Source organism: Lichenostomus cassidix, chromosome 2 (assembly GCF_008360975.1).
Source record: "Lichenostomus cassidix isolate B80296 chromosome 2, HeHo_3.0, whole genome shotgun sequence".
NCBI classification, from domain to species: Eukaryota; Metazoa; Chordata; class Aves; order Passeriformes; family Meliphagidae; genus Lichenostomus; species Lichenostomus cassidix.
In genome coordinates, this window is record NC_139482.1 from 31,740,946 (window position 1) to 31,758,414 (window position 17,469).

The window sequence follows — 17,469 nt, forward strand, 5'->3', positions numbered from 1 at the left end:
GTGTCATCGACATCGTGTGCCTCTTCCCAGTTCTGGAAAACTATACAAATGATGTCTATCCTGCTCCCATGCTTCTTTATTCATAGCTTGATCATAGTTTTGTCACCTCTCTTCTAACTTGCTGATTTTTTCAGATGTGTTTCTATGAGACAATTGATTTAACTTCAAAAGTTGGTGCTTGCCTACCTTTACTTCGCTGGTGCTGTGGATGTCTAGTCTTTCAGTTCTGAAATTTCTCCAAATTCTTAGTATAAATCCCGGTTTTCAAAGTCAGTGCTTCTTTGTAGACTTGGTCCTCGTTTCCTTTCTCACCCTGACAACTCTTCCTGTGCAGACAGGACTAGATGCACTCACGGCTTCCATTGTGGTTTCTGCAACTCCGTTCTTTATTCAGCAGTAAGTGAAGGGGGTGCGACATTTTTTCTATTCTCCCTCGCCCTTTCCCTTCTCGTAGCCACGAAACGTGTCCCTGGTGTCTCCACTCCTTGATTCCGAACTACAGGAATTCTGGAGGGAACTGTGTGCTTTTTAGATGGGACACTCTTTTATCTGTTTTGCATCTGCTTTTCAAATCGCGGCGCCCCGTTGTTCTGATGGGTGAATGGCCCCCGGCACGCCTGGGCGGCGGCAGGGCGGGAGGGGGACTAGCTCGTCCTTCGGCTCCTGCGGGGCTACGGGCGGCTCGAGCACAGGCGCTGTGGAACGGGCATCCCCGCGGCCCGGGCACCCTCACCCCCGGCGCACGGTGCCCCGAGCGCGGCGGGGCGGGCGGGCTGGACGCGGGGCTGCAGGCGGCTCCCGGCTCTGCCCCCCTGCCCGTCCAGGGCGCTCCGCGCCGCCGCTGCCGGCAGGCGCTCCGGAGCAGAGCGGACCGGCCGAGTGTCATGCGGGGCTGCCCGCAGCAGCCTCTGGTTCGGCACCGAAGGGACTGCGGGATGGGCCACGCGGCCGTGGGGAAGCAGCTCGGGAAGCTCTGCTGCCAGGAGCAGCGTGCAAGCAGCTGTGTGGTGTACCCAGTGAAAGCTGTTCTGTTCTCAGCGGCTCGGGGTGTTCGGGAGCTTTGGGAAGGAGAGGGACTAGACGGGGAGCCGAGGGCTGCAGTTGCTTGTCTTTATTCCTGCTCAAAGAGAGCCGCGGTTTGCCAGTTCATTCGGGGCGTTTACACCTCTGAAGTTCTGTGATGAATGCTTTGTGTCTCCGACTGTAATTGTTTTAGGACAGTGAATGTACCAAGGCCCATTACTTTGTAACTATGGAGGGTGGTTGGAAGTATGAATATGTTTTCTTGGAGGTTTTTGGTTATTCCTGTCCTTGCAGGCTTTTCAGATGTCTCTTCAGAAGAGCGGCATCTGGAGTAGTATTGGTAGCAAACATTATAATTAGGAAATGTGTAAATAGTTTTAATATGCTGACTGATGGGGACAGTCTTTGAGATAACACTTGTTACCATTCTAGAGGTGGCAACTCGACTTACTTATCTCCCAACTCTGGGAGATATCAGAATGCCAAAATATCCTTCAAATCCTGTGCACCGAAGTGAATACCAAAATAGCTGCTGGTCTATATGGTCTACCATAACATCATCCTTTAGCCTGAGATCTTGGTCTCAAACCGTCCAATCTGATCTTGCTCTTTGTGTAAAGACTTAAAAACTTGCTGTAAGGGCAAGAGTAACAGTATTTAAAGGAATCTCATTTAAATAACAAAAAAAAATCATCTTTTCATATTGAAGTGTAAGGAAAGCAAAATTTCTCTGTTCATTTAGTGAATCTTCTTTTCTAATTCTAAATATCTTTTTTTGGTTCGGTTGACAGAACACTCCAGGGTTTTTTTCTTTCTTTTTTAAAGACTTCCCTGATAATAAAAATAGACTTTTTTTACTTTCTTTTCAGATAGATGCTGTCGAACATTTAGCAGAACAAAGAGGAAATTGGCTAATTCAGTGGAAAGCTTTAAATGCATCAACAAAAGCAGCTTTGGTAAGTGTTCACAAATGGCAATATGTCTCTGTGCCTGATGTCATTTTTTAATTAATTAATTTACACACATGTTAATTACGATTACAAAGACTTCTGAGATGTGCCAACTGTGATGTGCCACCTGGGCATATTCTCTGGAGTCCTGAAATCGGTGAATTGCAGGTGGGTATTCTAGACCCCTTCAGTTAACTGAGGAAAAAAGGGTATGGGATGGTTCCATGTTAGCAAGGCAGCAGCTGGATCCCAGCTTTGGAATACTCTCACTGCAAACCACATGAAAATAACCGGAGCTGAAGTTTGGGATCTGGTCATGTACATGACCTGGAAGAGGCCAATCCCCACCCCACCCCACCATTTTTTCCATGTGCTGATATTGACTCTTCCAAGAGAGAATCAGCAGACCAGACCAGGATTGCTCTCCAGGCCACCTCAGGATAAACAGAGCATTTGGGTTATGCCAGAATTGAGAGACAGGTGCGAGAGAACCTCTTTGGATAACATTTGAAGATAAGAAAGAGTTATTAGTCCTGGGAAGGTGACAAACCCCTCTGAGTGGAGGTGTTTTTCAGAAGCAAATGCTTGAGTTAAAGCCAATATGAAATAGTCAGGGAGACAGAGGAAGTGGCTTTATTCAGTGGAGTGTGCATGAAGTGCATTAAAGGTTGAGTAATATGATCCCAGCCCTTGGTCTGTTCAATGCTGAAGGTGGACAAGCAGGATTTGGGCTTTACTGCAGGAGGTGGGATGTGCCAAAGAGAGAGAGCAGAGTGAGTCTAAGCTGTGCCCTAAATACAGTCCCAGAGCACAACCTGAGAGTAAGAGGTGAGAATGAGAGCTGCCAGAGGTGATCAGGCCATTGACTGACAGGCAAAAATCTATCAGTTGTAACAGATTTGCATTTCTGGAGGGTTTTGCAGAGAAGAGTGCATATGGCTTTAGAGCACTTAAAGCACTGCCAGAGCATGCAGTTGTGAGGAGTGATTGCTGTCCAGTGTGGTCTCAGTTGGATTCAGTAGGACTGGGCAGCTCTATTTTTGTTTCAAATAGTTATTGAAAGAGAGTGCCCTGTTTTGGAATCTAGTTTTTATGCATGTCTCTGGAATTTTTTCAGCTCTCTGCTTTCAAGACCACAGGCACTCAAGCAGCACCTGCCTTTGGAATGGGAGGACAGCAAACCTCAAGCTTTGGGCTGTCAAGTAAGTTCCTGCCCTAAGAACCAAAACATAGAAACATTCTCTGTTGTTTGCAGGTGCATCTTTGAAATACGGCAGTGGTTTAGTATCCCTGAGGTACCCGTTCTAATATGTTTTTATAAATTGTCTACTTGCAGGCTTTCCTGTGAGCAGCTGCAGCAGTACCAGTGCCAGCAGTTTCTCCTTTAAAACCAGTTCCAGCCCCTTCAGTTCAGCATCCTCTGGGAGCAGCCCTGCTGCTGGGAGCTCTTCTGCTGCTGGAAATGCTCCTGCATTTGGGGCGACGTCCACTTCTAGCGCGGCCCAGTCCGTTGGGTTTGGCAGCCTGGCTGCTCCATCTGCAGCCTCCTTCTCCTTTAAAGCAGCTGCCACAGCTGGTGGCTTTGGGACTTCTGGCTTTTCAGGCTTTGGCAGTGCTTCTGCTGTGAACTCTGCAAGCACCCCTGCTCTGCCAGCCTTTGGAGGTTTTAATGCCACTGTAGCCACTTCTGCCTCACCTTCGAGCAGTGCTTTATTTGGACAGAGTGCCAGTGCCTCTGGACATCTTGTCACCTCAGTGTCTGCTGCAGCCACCAACACCAGCCCTGCCTCAGAGAAGTTATTCACACCCAAGAGCGAATTATCAGCTGAAGAGTGGCAACAATTTGAAGCAAAGGAGTTCATGATAGGAAAGATTCCTCTTAAGCCACCACCATTGGAACTTTAAATGCTTATGACCTTTTAAGTTTATTATGAAATTTTGTTAACTTTTATTTCCTCTCTCAAGTCTCTTCTGCAGAAAGAAATGCACAAGTATAAACTTTTGAACGTTATTTTGGGATGGATTTTTTTATACCTGAGAGATGAACTGTTGAAACTGAAGCAGAATATTCCCTTCTGCGTACTGTCCTGTGAAATACTGTGCAAAAACTGTATGAAAAATATGGTGTCTAAAGAAAAAATATTTCAGTCAGGTCCTCTTGGGTCAGTTTATTATCTCCAAATCTATACTCCGTGGGTTGTAGGACTGGCAACTGTCCCATTGCCCCAACAATTGGTTTTGTAACTTTATTGGTGGGTCCTTACTGATAGTTATTACTGAATGTGTGGCTTTGCTGTCTATCAAAAATCTGTTGTTTTATTCTGACTTTACTGAAACTAGATTATCTGTGAGGGTTGCCTTCCCACTTTCCCCCATTCCCCTTCACTCATTATTAAAATCCCCCACTATCATAATGTTTACATCTGTAAGTTCACTCTTCGTGTCCACAAATGGCATATGAATCCAGGTCAAAAGGAGGGGTCATTTTAGACCCCACAACACCTGCCTATCCTTTTGCCTTCTCTAGTACCATTCCTTTTTCCTCCACATTAAAAGAGGGTTCAATATAGCCTGCATATCCCACCAATTAGGGTTATGAGTCAGCATGATAGTTTCCAAAAGCTGATACATTACTTCAGTACTCAGTATGAACCAACAGATCATTTCCAATTCAACAAATCAAAAGTAGTACAAGGAACATGTCCAGAAAAAAACGACTGATGCTCTGCCCCCACTGTTTGTCTTATCGGTGGCTGGGTATGTCTCTGAGTCCAGCTCACAATAGGACTAAAATCCTCACTTCCCATGTGCTCTTTATTTTTAGCTGTATCCTCTTTATCCATCTCCATCCTGCTGTTATAGGGGGGTGGAATGAAGGGAACTAACATTTGCACATAAAACCTTATCCCCTTTACCAACATCCACTCTAAGATAATATTAAACTGCAATGACACATCTTTTCCGATACTCCAATTTATAAGGTGGCCACCAATGATGACAATATCTCTTCATTTTATTTCTAGTCATTGCATGACTAGAAATAAAAACTTATAAAAACTTATTCCAAACTTATTCCAGTTTTTTGGGATGCATTCTAGATGGCTATGGGGAAGAATTGTGGATTGGCATGTTCCCATCATTAAATTTAATAACATTCAAGTTATTACCATCTGGTACTGGAGAGTATTTGATGGAGCCCCTGATGAGTTGGTCAGTACATGCTGCAGTCCTGTCTGATCCAATTTTCCATTGCCAGAGGAAGCAAGATGATCTGGTCAAGGCTTTTGGTCGTCCCACCTGGATCCCCAGAACTTCCAAATAGAGATTCTACTGGGTGCAAGAAGTAGATTCACACTCAGACTAGAGCTCATAGAAAGAATATCCTGAGTTAGAAGGGACCCACAAGGATCACTGAAGTCCAGCTTCTGGCCCTGCACAGGACCATCCCCAAGAGTCACACCATGTGCCTGAGAGCATTGTCCAAACACTTCTTGAACTCTGTCAGGCTTGGTGCTGTGACCACTTCCCTGGGGAGCTTTTTCCAGTGCCCAACTACCCTCTGGTTGAAGAACCTTTTCCTGATATCCAACCTAAACCTACCCTGACACCACTTCAGACCATTCCCTTACTTCTGTCACTGGTCACCAGTGAGGAGACATCAGTGTCTGCCCCTCCACTTCCTGTTGTGAGGAAGTTGTAGACTGCAACTCAGTCTTGTCTTCTGCAGGCTGAACAGACCAAGTGCCCTCAGCTGCTCCTCATACAGCTTTTCCTTGAGGCCCTTCACCATCTTTGTTGCTCTCCTTTGGATGTTCTCTAACAGCTTTATATCCTTTGTATATTGACGTGCTCAAAACTGTCCAGAGCACTTGAGGTGAGGCTGCCCCAGGGCAGAGCAGAGCAAGACAATCCCCTCCCTTCCCCAGCTGGCAATGCTGTGCCTGATGCACAGAGATATTTGTTATATGGCTGTGCACAGGTGGGTGCTGGGAGCTGAATCCACAAGTGTAGCACAGCCTCTGTGTGCCAGCCATGCACTTTTATACACTTCAAACAGCAAGAGGTCAACATCTTCCATACAGACACAACAATCTGAAGCTATACTGTACCTACAGTGACAGATCAAAGGAAAATGGCCTTAACCTGAGACAGGGGAGATTCAGATTAGATATTAGAAAAATGTTTTTCATTGTTAGGGTGGTCAAGCATTGGAATAGGTTGCCCAGGGAGGTGGTGGAGTCACTGTTGCAATATGTGGAATATGTAAAATTTTCTTAAGAAAGGATGTTGTTTAATGTTTGATCTTTATGTACTTTCAAGCCTAATCAACAAGAAGGGAGATTTAATCCCTGAAACAGATAGCAGCTGCAAGCTCTAAATGATGTTTATGTGTTTGAAAAACAAATTACTTGTAGGTAAAATGGCCTTGTTAAGGTTTAGGGCTGGACATTCTTCAGTGATCTCATACGTGGGGGAGGTTATCGAAGCTTGGGAAGAAAGATGTACTACTGATAGTGGACACAAAGAATGCAGAAGTTACAGGCCACAAGGACATTTGGCAGAACCTCCAAGACAAGGAAGAAATTAATAAAGACAACTCAGGAACTGTGCTCAATCAGCTCTGACTCAGTAAAAGGTTATTCTGGTAGGGGTAGATGTGTGACCACCGACTCATGGACCACCAACCCAAGAAACCCCTGGGCCTACAAGAAGATAATGACTGAGCATGGGGACTAATTAGCATGAGAAACAAGAGAATAACTAACCAATAGAAGATAGAATACTAATTAATAAGAGAACTGTGTAACTTGTAGCCAATGAACACTAATTCCCTTGTTTGCTAAAATGCATAAATAGCAAAAAGGTTTGATAGTTGGTGTGCTTGATTTGTGGAATACCATCTAGCACCCAGGCTTGCGCAACTCTGAAACAAACATTCAGTCTTTCAAATGTGTAATTATTGGCTTGTCACTGGGTAATGAATCCGATTTTTCAGACAGCAGCACTATCCCTGGGGGTGTTTAAGAAGTGTCTGGATCTGGTGCTGGGTGATGTGCTTTAGTGGTTTATGGGTACAGTGGTAGTAATGGCTTGGTGGTTGGAGTGGATGATCCTAAAAGTTTCTTCCAACTGTGATGATTCTGTAGCCATGGGCTATCCATTCCTTAGTGTACCCGTAAAGATACAGCACTCAAGTATTTCACTGCACAGGCTGAAATGGGCTTATGTGAGAAAGGGGCAGTTACAGCCGAGGGGCGGCTATTTTACTGTGTCAGTGACTGAAGGTTTGCACAGCACAAATCAAATCCGTATTTACCTTTATCAGCAGCTTGTTACAGCGTTATCCGCCGGTTTGACTGGATTTATCAGTCACCGTACTCTCGCATTCCGCCGGCTGCTCTCCCCGGCCGCAGGAGCTCCGCGGCCTCCCGGGGGGAGCCCGCCCCGCCCGCCCCCGGCCCGCCCCGCCCGCCCCCGGCCCGCCCCGCCCGCCCGGCGGTCCGGCACGTCAGAGCCGCGCGACAAGCGGCGGCCATGGGCGTCTGCCAGTTCTTCCTGCGGGGCTACTGCCGCTTCGGGGAGCGCTGCTGGAACGAGCACCCCCGCGGCGGAGCCGGCCGCGCCGGAGCGCCCCCGGCACAAGGTACGGTCGCTGCGGCGGGCGGGCTGGACGCGGGGCTGCCGGCAGGAGCTCCGGAGCCGGGCGGGCGGGGCGCGTCTCGGCCTGGTCTGTCGGCAGCAGCCTCTGGTTCGGCACTCGGGGAGCTGAGCTCTGGCGAGAGGCCTGGAGCACAAGTTCTGTGAGGAGCGGCTGAGGGAGCTGGGGGTGTTAGTCTGGAGAAAGGAGGCTCGGGTGAGCTTACCACTCTGCAACCACCTGAAAGGAGGCTGTAGCCGGGGGAGGGTTGGCCTCTTTCCCCAGGCAGCCAGTCCCAGGAGGAGGGGACACAGCCTTAAGCTGCACCAGGGGACCTTTAGGTTAGACATTCACAGAAAGGGTTAGGAAACATTGGAATGGGCTGCCCAGAGAGTTGGTGGAGTCACCGTCCCTGGAGATCTTTAAGGAAAGACTGGATGTGGCACTCAGTGCCATGGTCTAGTTGGCACGGTGGTGTTTGGTCACAGGCCGAACTCGGTGGTCTCAGAAGCCTTTTTCAACCTAATGGATGCTGTGATTTTGTGACTTTGGGATGTGCCACACGGCCGTGGGAAAGCGGCTTGGGAAACTGTTGTCATGAGCAGCGAGCAAGTTTCCAGCAGTTGTGTGTTGTACCGAGTGAAGGCTGTTTGCATTCGCATCGTCTCTGGGTGTTTGGGAGCTTGGGAAGGAGGAGGGCACGACAGGGAGCTGAGGGCTGCAGTGATGGCACAGCAGGAATTCACTGCAGCCACTTGTCCTTATTCCTGCTGGAAGGAGGGTCGGGGTTAGCCTGTAACACATGCACACACACACAAGTGTGTCCGAGGTCTCAAAATGAAACTCGGGAGCTCCCTGTGCTGGAGCAGAGACCCTGCTGTAGTTACAGAGGCAGGAGCCCCTAACATAAATGTATGGTGAGTTAAATGTAATTTTTTTTCTGCTGGGCTAGTTACTTCATGAAATGACCTAAGCAAAACTGAGCCAGTGACTTTCTGCAGTGCCACAAATTGTTGTTAGCATGGTAATCTAGTTGAAGGTGTCTCTGCTCATTAAGGCACAGGGAGAGATCAGATTAGATGATGTTTAAAAGCACCTTCCAACCCAAACTGTTTCGTGATTCCATTTGAGATGTAGGACTTGGGAACTGCCCTGGGTAAGTCACTAGTTTAAACTGACTAAATGATGAGGTTAACTCATTAGGAAAAAACTGCATTTTCATTTCAAACTTCTTGTTGCCAGTATAAGACTAGTTATAGCTTTTGTTGATGCTAATTCATATCGTAATGATTAAAAGTTTCTGGTTTTTGCTTTTTTGTTTGCCTTTTTTTAATTGGAAGTTACTAGCGGAAGAGGAGGAGGAGGCTGGGGTACCTCTAACCAGAGATACAGCAATGTTATCCAGCCATCTACGTTCAAGTCTGATACATGGGGTGGCAGCAGAGATCACGGAAGAGGGTTCTTTGGCTCCTCTGACTTTGGATCATCAGGCAGCAGCAGCAGAAATGCAGACTTTTCACAGAACAGATTCTCAGCATTAGCCAACAGTCAAAGTGTTGCTGATGGCTCTAAAGATGAAGAGGAGAGACTTCTGTAAGTTACAGTGCTATCTAACTGAAAGCATTTAGAATGAACAGGTTGAAAGCTTACTGACTTCCTGGAGATAATGCAGAGGACAGGATCATGAGGAGAAAGCTGGGGCATAGGAAGAAACATAGAGAACATGACTTGATTTCATCCTCTGGAATGATGCAGGCATGGGGAGGAAGTGATCCTTGTTTGAGACCTGGGCTGGTGTGAGAGCCCAATCTAATTTTTATTTATGCCTCAACATGTGTTCTACATGAAGTGAAAAAATTACTTTAGGGGCTTTATACATCTGGGAGCTCTGTCCCCCGAGAGGCTTCACCTGGCAGCAGTCAGGAGGGAGGAAGCTTCCACTACTGCTCTGCAAGCCATGCCCCTCTCACTGGTGGATCAGATCCCCGGATGCCCGGGGAAAAACCGCGCGGGAAAAGTGCGCGGGAAGGCACGCTATAGGAGGGCCGAGCATATAAAAGCAGTTAGCTGCGTCACAACTGGAGCAATTTTCTTTGGGTTTCTTGGAGGGAGCAGGGGTTTGCCCGGAGGGTCAGCTCTGTCCCCCTCACCCCCTTCGCATTTTTCTCCCTGCAATCCACTCTTTTCCTGGCTGTCCTGTCTGCCCGTGTCCTGCTCTGCTTTGCTGCTTGCCCGAGGCAGCTCCGTCGCCGGGACAACCTCGTGATTGCTGTTTGTCCAACGACGGAGCCACCCCTGCCTGCACTCTGCCTGCACCCAGCCCAGAGCTGTCGCTGCCTGCACCCTGCCTGCACCCAGCCCGGAGCTGTCTGCACCCTGCCTGCACCCAGCCCGGAGCTGTCTGCAGCCACCATGCTCCGACCCTGACTGCCTCGAGTCCTGTTCCTGTGCTGTCACCACGGGAGCCACGCAGACTAGCAGCTCGCAGCGCACACTCCATCTGCCAAACTCTCATTGACAGGGCTCCCGGGGTACAGTGGGAGCGATTTGCCCAGTATTCTCTTTCTGTCTCTGTCTCTCTTTCCCTCTTTGTTCCTTTTCCTGTCCCCCTTGGGTTTCTTTACCAATAAACAGTTTTCAGATATAATATTGCTTCGTTGGTGCTTCGGTTTTTTTGTCCGAAAAATCCATTAAAAGAATCTTTCCCAAGTCCCCCTTTTAGAGCGGAACAGGACAGCTGGGCAGAGAGACAACTGTGATATTAGTAAGATGGTGTGGTATTTAAGTTGTGGGTAGGAGGACAAGGAAGGAAACAGATCTCAGTGCTTGAAAATAAGAAGTCAGAACCCCTCTAAGAAAATGAATTATTTTACTTTGTTTTCCTGACACTTAAGATAACAAACTTTTCTGCCAACAGCAAAACTATTGAAACCTGGTTTCACAGAGGCATATGTTACAGTCAATTAAGAGTGACCAGCATCTGCAATTGCAGGACAGGTACTGAGAAGCAGCAGACAGTGTGATTTCCCAAAGAAGCAAGGTTGTGGACACACTTTCCATTACTTTTTTTTAAGATTACATTTAGAAAATGCTTGGTTTTCATGGTAGCAGGTTTTTGACTGTGAACTTGGATTCAAACTAGGGAATTGTTACTGGCATTTTTGTTTTGACCATGTAATTTCACCTTCATCTGTGATTTTGTTTTGTTTGCTAGTGAATGTGTAGTGAAAGACATGGAAATTTGGGAGTCTTCTGGACAATGGATATTTTCATGTTACTCACCAATGAAGGAAAAGCTGAATGTCTCAGGTAGGAAATGTTTTTAGGTTGTTGCGTGCTGCTGCTGTTCAGGATGTTTCTGTGACTTGCCCACACTGTTGTATCTCTGCGCAACTATTTACAAGGTGATGATTTGCCTGGTGATACAACAGAAAGGAATATTAAATGATGGCCAATTCATTTTGGATGTTCACACCTCTGACATTCTCTAATGAATCTTTTTTTCTGTCTCCGACTATAACTCTGTTAAGACAGACAATGTACCAAGATCCATGTCTTTGTAGATGTAGATGGCAGTTGGAAGTATGAACGTGTTTCCTTGGAGGTCTTTGACTATTCCTGTCCTTGCAGGCTTTTCAGATGTCTCGCCAGAAGAGCTGCGTCTGGAGTATTATGAGAGCAGAGCAAACAATATCATTGGGAATTACGTAAGTATTTAAAAAATGTTGGCTGGTGTGGACACTCCTGGGACAGGACATGTTACCACTCTTCAGGTGGCAACTCTTGATTCATTTATCTCCCAACTCTAGGAGATGATTAGAATGCGAAAATAATTTTAGCTTGCTTTGCACCAAAGTGAATGCAATAATAACTGCTAGACACTCCTTGACTTAATCTTGTCCCTGCTCCTGTGTGTTATTTCTAGAAGTTACTTGAATCCTGTCTCAAAAGTTTAATACCTCATATGCTGTTAGTCAGTTTGATTATTATAGGTGGTTATTTGTTGCTTTAAATAGAAGACTGGGCAAGCTCATTTGACCTTGTTCTTTTATATACCTTTGTTGCAGGGAATTAATGATGAAAATAGCAGATACTTCTTTTCTAGAAATAGATATGTATAAACTCATTTGGAAGTAAGGCATATGTTTTTATATGAAACATCTCTCAATATAAATGTATCATTCCTTCTTTGTGATCCTATCAATATCAAGGAAGCTAGCAGAGTTTAATGTTGTGCCAGGAAGCAAATAAGGCTGATGGATAGATGCAAGTCCAAATTAATTCAAGCTACATTCCACTCTTTCCTCTTCTTCTTGATTGTATGTTACAGAAGGAATTGGTCTTGTCACCACTCTTGCTTCATATGTTTAGATTTACCAGAACTGAATTTAGAGACAAGAGATACATAATTTTTAAAAAACTTCAATTAAAATAATAAACCTAAATAATAAGTACTAACAAATAATAAACAGTATGCTATACATGGCTACTGAAAACAAAAAATAAGTTGTAATCTTATCAAAGCAGTAAATGCAAGTTTGAGAGCAGTAAATGCAAGTTTTCCTAACTCTCAGTATATAGATGGTAACTGTATGATTCAGTTCTCTTACAAAATGTTCAAGTACAGCATGTCTTTTCCATGTTTCTATTCTTAAACTGGCACAAAATCCGAATTTTCCAGTTTGTTGTACAAGAACAGATACCAAGCAACCTGATTCTGCAGCATGTGACTAGACACAAAAGAATTATTGATGTTTGTGATGTAAGACTCTTTTGAAAAATTAAGGAATTTGTGTGCAAAAAGATTACTCATTCACTTTTTACAGGCATATGTGACATTAGGTGTTTTACTTGTTTAGATTTCAAGGAAAATTCAATTAGGCCAGGCATCAAATTAGATCTGTTGCTAAATTTAAGTATAAATGTAGGAAATTCAGGTTTGAAATTCCTGAAAGGTTGTTTGAAGACTTTCCAGTCTTTTGTTTAATATTAAATTACAGTTATCAAGACACAGATAGTATTTATTGCTGCACTGTTCTGTGCAGTTATCTGATGGATCACACTAAGGGGGTTGATTTAATTTAAAGAAGTTAATTTCATCAAAATTATTTTAGGATGATACTGTTAAACTGTTCTGAATTCCAGTGTGTTAAAAGTGGGTATTTTTTTTCTGAAAATGTGGAAGAAGCTAAGGCAAATCTTAGGACTTCAACTTTGTGAGTGAGTACATAAGTGGAAAGGCAAGATTGAAGAGTCTGTTCTGATATATTTAAGACTTACATATCTCATACCACCTTTTTCCGCAAGCATCTAATTCAGAAAGAGATAGAACTTGGATTTGAAAAGCACCAGAACATTTTAAAAATATTATCTCTATGTAAAGTAAAAGGGTTGATTTAAGGACAGTAGTAAGAGTTTAAAGGAATTCTCTGTTAAAAACAAAGAGGTCAACTCCTCACCTTGAAGTCTCAGGAAAGAAAATATCTTCTTGGGTTAATGAAATTTCTTTTCTAATTCTAGATATCTATTTTCCATTCAATTGACAGATGACGCTTTTGTTTTTAAGTCTTCAGTAATAAAAACATACTTTTCTTTCCCACTTTTCAGATAGATGCAGTCCAAAAGTTAGCGCTACAATGGAAAAATCGACTGCTTCAGTTGAAAGCTTTAAATGCATCAACAAAAGCAGCTTTGGTAAGTGTTCACAAATGGCAATATGTCTCTGTGCCTGATGTCATTTTTTAATTAATTAATTTACACACATGTTAATTACGATTACAAAGACTTCCGAGATGTGCCAACTGTGATGTGCCACCTGGGCATATTCTCTGGAGTCCTGAAATCGGTGAATTGCAGGTGGGTATTCTAGACCCCTTCAGTTAACTGAGGAAAAAAGGGTATGGGATGGTTCTATGTTAACAAGGCAGCAGCTGGATCCCAGCTTTGGAATACTCTCATTGCAAACCACATGAAAATAACCAGAGCTGATGTTTGGGATCTGGTCATGTACATGACCTGGAAGAGGCCAATCCCCACCCCACCCCACCATTTTTTCCATGTGCTGATATTGACTCTTCCAAGAGAGAATCAGCAGACCAGACCAGGATTGCTCTCCAGGCCACCTCAGGATAAACAGAGCATTTGGGTTATGCCAGAATTGAGAGACAGGTGGGAGAGAACCTCTTTGGATAACATTTGAAGATAGAAAGAGTTATTAGTCCTGGGAAGGTGACAAACCCCTCTGAGTGGAGGTGTTTTTCAGAAGCAAATGCTTGAGTTAAAGCCAATATGAAATAGTCAGGGAGACAGAGGAAGTGGCTTTATTCAGTGGAGTGTGCATGAAGTGCATTAAAGGTTGAGTAATATGATCCCAGCCCTTGGTCTGTTCAATGCTGAAGGTGGACAAGCAGGATTTGGGCTTTACTGCAGGAGGTGGGATGTGCCAAAGAGAGAGAGCAGAGTGAGTCTAAGCTGTGCCCTAAATACAGTCCCAGAGCACAACCTGAGAGTAAGAGGTGAGAATGAGAGCTGCCAGAGGTGATCAGGCCATTAACTGACAGGCAAAAATCTATCAGTTGTAACAGATTTGCATTTCTGGAGGGTTTTGCAGAGAAGAGTGCATATGGCTTTAGAGCACTTAAAGCACTGCCAGAGCATGCAGTTGTGAGGAGTGATTGCTGTCCAGTGTGGTCTCAGTTGGATTCAGTAGGACTGGGCAGCTCTATTTTTGTTTCAAATAGTTATTGAAAGAGAGTGCCCTGTTTTGGAATCTAGTTTTTATGCATGTCTCTGGAATTTTTTCAGCTCTCTGCTTTCAAGACCACAGGCACTCAATCAGCACCTGCCTTCAGAATGGGAGGACAGCAAACCTCAAGCTTTGGGCTGTCAAGTAAGTTCCTGTCCTAAGAACCAAAACATAGAAACATTCTCTGTTGTTTGCAGGTGCATCTTTGAAATACGGCAGTGGTTTAGTATCCCTGAGGTACCCGTTCTAATATGTTTTTATAAATTGTCTACTTGCAGGCTTTCCTGTGAGCAGCTGCAGCAGTACCAGTGCCAGCAGTTTCTCCTTTAAAACCAGTTCCAGCCCCTTCAGTTCAGCATCCTCTGGGAGCAGCCCTGCTGCTGGGAGCTCTTCTGCTGCTGGAAATGCTCCTGCATTTGGGGCGACGTCCACTTCTAGCGCAGCCCAGTCCGTTGGGTTTGGCAGCCTGGCTGCTCCATCTGCAGCCTCCTTCTCCTTTAAAGCAGCTGCCACAGCTGGTGGCTTTGGGACTTCTGGCTTTTCAGGCTTTGGCAGTGCTTCTGCTGTGAACTCTGCAAGCACCCCTGCTCTGCCAGCCTTTGGAGGTTTTAATGCCACTGTAGCCACTTCTGCCTCACCTTCGAGCAGTGCTTTATTTGGACAGAGTGCCAGTGCCTTTGGACATCTTGTCACCTCAGTGTCTGCTGCAGCCACCAACACCAGCCCTGCCTCAGAGAAGTTATTCACACCCAAGAGCGAATTATCAGCTGAAGAGTGGCAACAATTTGAAGCAAAGGAGTTCACGATAGGAAAGATTCCTCTTAAGCCACCACCATTGGAACTTTTAAATGTTCACGATCTTGTAAGTTTATTCAGAAGTAATATGTTTTGAAATGAAATAAAATGCTAATATTGTTTCATCTCTCAAGTCTCCTGCAGGAATAAACTTGTAGGTATAAACATGTGAACATTGTATTTTATAATTTCTTAGTTCCTTTGGGACAGACCTTTTACATCTGAGAAATGAACTGTTGAAAATAAATGGAACATTCCCTTGTCTTTGCCATATTGTGAAATTCTGGGGAAACACTGTATATAAAAAGTGATGTAAAAAGAAAGTGCTTCAGTCAAGTATTTACGTCCTATTGTGAATCCAAAAAGACAGGTGCAGTGCAAATCTGCCTGTTGTTAGACAGCTTGTCTTCTGCCTCTTTGAGGGATTGTGCAGCATTGGAGGATTGTGTGATTGAGAGAGAGGGATGGCCTCTGTGTGTTCTGTGCCACATCTCACTCTTCTGTCCCTGGAGCCGTTTTCCTGTGCCAGTTGACACAATTCGGCTGTTAGTAATTTTGCCTGAGGTCATCAAGCCTGCAGGAATGTCATGCAGTTGGGAGAGGACAGCCCTGAAAGCATTCATCCTGAAGAAGGAGCTTGTGGCTTGTTATTTGGACACCACATAGGTGAAACTCAGCAAGCAATTGCAAAACTGCCTTTCTGTGAACTGCTGGCATTTTGTCTGGTTCTCAAAACTTGATGGGTGGATATGTTAACATTACCTTTCCTGAAGTCCTGTTGTTACAGCATCAATTTTGTTGCCAAGACACTCTAAAGCAGGAGTCCGGAATCTTCCAGAGGATGTCCTAGACTCAGGGAAGGAGAACATTTGCACTTGACCAGTCCCTCCCCTTAGTGATCTAAAATTGCTAGGCCTCATCTTTAAGAAGAATGCAAAAGTTATCTCCAGGATACATATAACTGAATTGATGGTTTCCCTAACATGTAGGGCTCGCTGTGGACCTTGTGCTCCTACATAAAACTTCACTAATGTCGTGTATCCAACCACAGCTCCATCAGATACTGGCTTGCTAAAACACTGGGAAAAATTGGAACGACATCTAGAATGGTAGGCTAGGGGTAGACACTCTGCCGACTTCATGGAAATCCAGGTTCCTCAATGTGTGTGCTCAGTGTAGATGTAGCAGAAACTTTCAGGTGTTACGTATCCAATCAGGCTGTTGCTGCTAATCTGTTTTAGGAGCTTTCTAGGCTTAAAAGTGCACATGCTTTTTTAAATGGAAGTACTTTTGCTTAAAAAAAAATTGGAATGCCATAAAAAATCTGAATATTCTGAATATTCCTGTACATACCCAAAGAATATTGGCTAGATGTTCTCAAACATCCTTCTAACCTAGGGAGACCTAGAGGAAGAAAGGAATTTTTAAATGTTAGGTCACCTTGCCATTAAAAACCAGAAAGATTCAGTGAGGTATTTCTAATTCAGGTGACAAGAAATAAAAAATTTCATCAAATGCATTTTTTTAGACCATCTCTCCCTCAAAAGAAAAATTTTTTGAAAATGACAGAAATACTAAGATTTGGTGTTTTCACAAATGGGCTTCTGAGCATCTGAAAAGGCAGGGAGCAGTGTGTACCTAGCAAAGGGCAAGCTGTGTGTTTGGCTGCAGAAGTAGGGATAAGGGTAGGATAGAAGAGAAGGGAATAGTATTACTCTAGGGGGCTCACTAAACTGCAGAAAGTAGGCAACAAATTGTCAATTTGTTAGACCAAAGCAATCTATCCCAATATTTGCTCTGTATTTCTTTTTTTTGTTGTTGTTCATCCTTTTCTGCTTTTAGTATACTTGATATCAAAGCTGGTTGCTAGCACAAAGGAAGCTAAATAATACCCTCTATTAATTACAATTCTTTCATTTTTTAAACTTCCTTTTGCAACTGCTTTTTCATTCGTTTGGTATATGGCTGCTCTCCAGGAAGTCATAACATTGTGTATAAAAACACATATAGGGTGGCAGCAAACTCACAGGTGTCACTTACTGTATCTCACTTTAGAACAGGAAACATGAGGTGAATGTCCAAGCAAAGATGTGTAATGTCCTGATTAGCAGAAAATCTTGGTCTGTGAAATAGGCTGGAACATTCAAGCTCCACGTGGTATTTTCAAGTACTTCCTTTACTTTGAAATAACAGGATTTATGAGTCACTGAAATTCCTGCCGTGTGGTACAAACAACTAATTTGAAGAATGAAGTTTTGGTTTTCAAGAGATCATGGATTAATCCCCAGACAGCAGCACTTGAGACTGACTGTATACAG

At 44.4% G+C, this 17,469-nt stretch overlaps 2 protein-coding genes and 1 long non-coding RNA gene across 4 annotated transcripts; 2 read left to right on the forward strand and 1 right to left on the reverse strand.

Moving 5' to 3' along the window:
• The first annotated feature begins 252 nt into the window (after positions 1-252).
• LOC146441079 (nucleoporin NUP42-like) lies at positions 253-3,984 on the forward strand. Its single transcript, XM_085050917.1, has 4 exons — positions 253-396; positions 1,893-1,979; positions 3,091-3,175; positions 3,310-3,984. Exons 3-4 carry the CDS (start codon positions 3,139-3,141, stop codon positions 3,876-3,878), a joined length of 606 nt encoding a protein of 201 aa, XP_084907043.1. The 5' UTR covers positions 253-396; positions 1,893-1,979; positions 3,091-3,138; the 3' UTR covers positions 3,879-3,984.
• LOC146441080 (uncharacterized) lies at positions 390-7,461 on the reverse strand. Of its 2 annotated transcripts, none has more exons than XR_014849782.1 (3): positions 7,291-7,461; positions 5,141-5,300; positions 390-1,349 (listed from the first exon to the last, which is right to left on the reverse strand). It is a non-coding gene; the product is annotated as an uncharacterized LOC146441080 (long non-coding RNA). The 2 variants fall into 2 exon arrangements; XR_014849783.1 differs by lacking the exon at positions 390-1,349 and adding an exon at positions 1,968-2,168.
• LOC146441081 (nucleoporin NUP42-like) lies at positions 7,457-15,324 on the forward strand. The gene is made up of 7 exons (XM_085050916.1): positions 7,457-7,617; positions 8,952-9,204; positions 10,826-10,920; positions 11,242-11,318; positions 13,219-13,305; positions 14,416-14,500; positions 14,635-15,324. The coding sequence occupies exons 1-7, from the start codon at positions 7,509-7,511 to the stop codon at positions 15,246-15,248; spliced, it is 1,320 nt and encodes a 439-aa protein (XP_084907042.1). The 5' UTR covers positions 7,457-7,508; the 3' UTR covers positions 15,249-15,324.
• The last annotated feature ends 2,145 nt before the right edge of the window (positions 15,325-17,469 follow it).

Bases quoted from the DNA above. Each gene is read 5' to 3' on its own strand.
- LOC146441079 (XM_085050917.1), top strand. From the start codon at position 3,139: ATGGGAGGACAGCAAACCTCAAGCTTTGGGCTGTCAA. The intron at 3,176-3,309 runs GTAAGTTCCTGC...GTCTACTTGCAG, and splicing joins CTCAAGCTTTGGGCTGTCAA to GCTTTCCTGTGAGCAGCTGC.
- LOC146441081 (XM_085050916.1), top strand. From the start codon at position 7,509: ATGGGCGTCTGCCAGTTCTTCCTGCGGGGCTACTGCCGCTTCGGGGAG. The intron at 9,205-10,825 runs GTAAGTTACAGT...TTTGTTTGCTAG, and splicing joins GATGAAGAGGAGAGACTTCT to TGAATGTGTAGTGAAAGACA. The intron at 10,921-11,241 runs GTAGGAAATGTT...CTGTCCTTGCAG, and splicing joins GGAAAAGCTGAATGTCTCAG to GCTTTTCAGATGTCTCGCCA.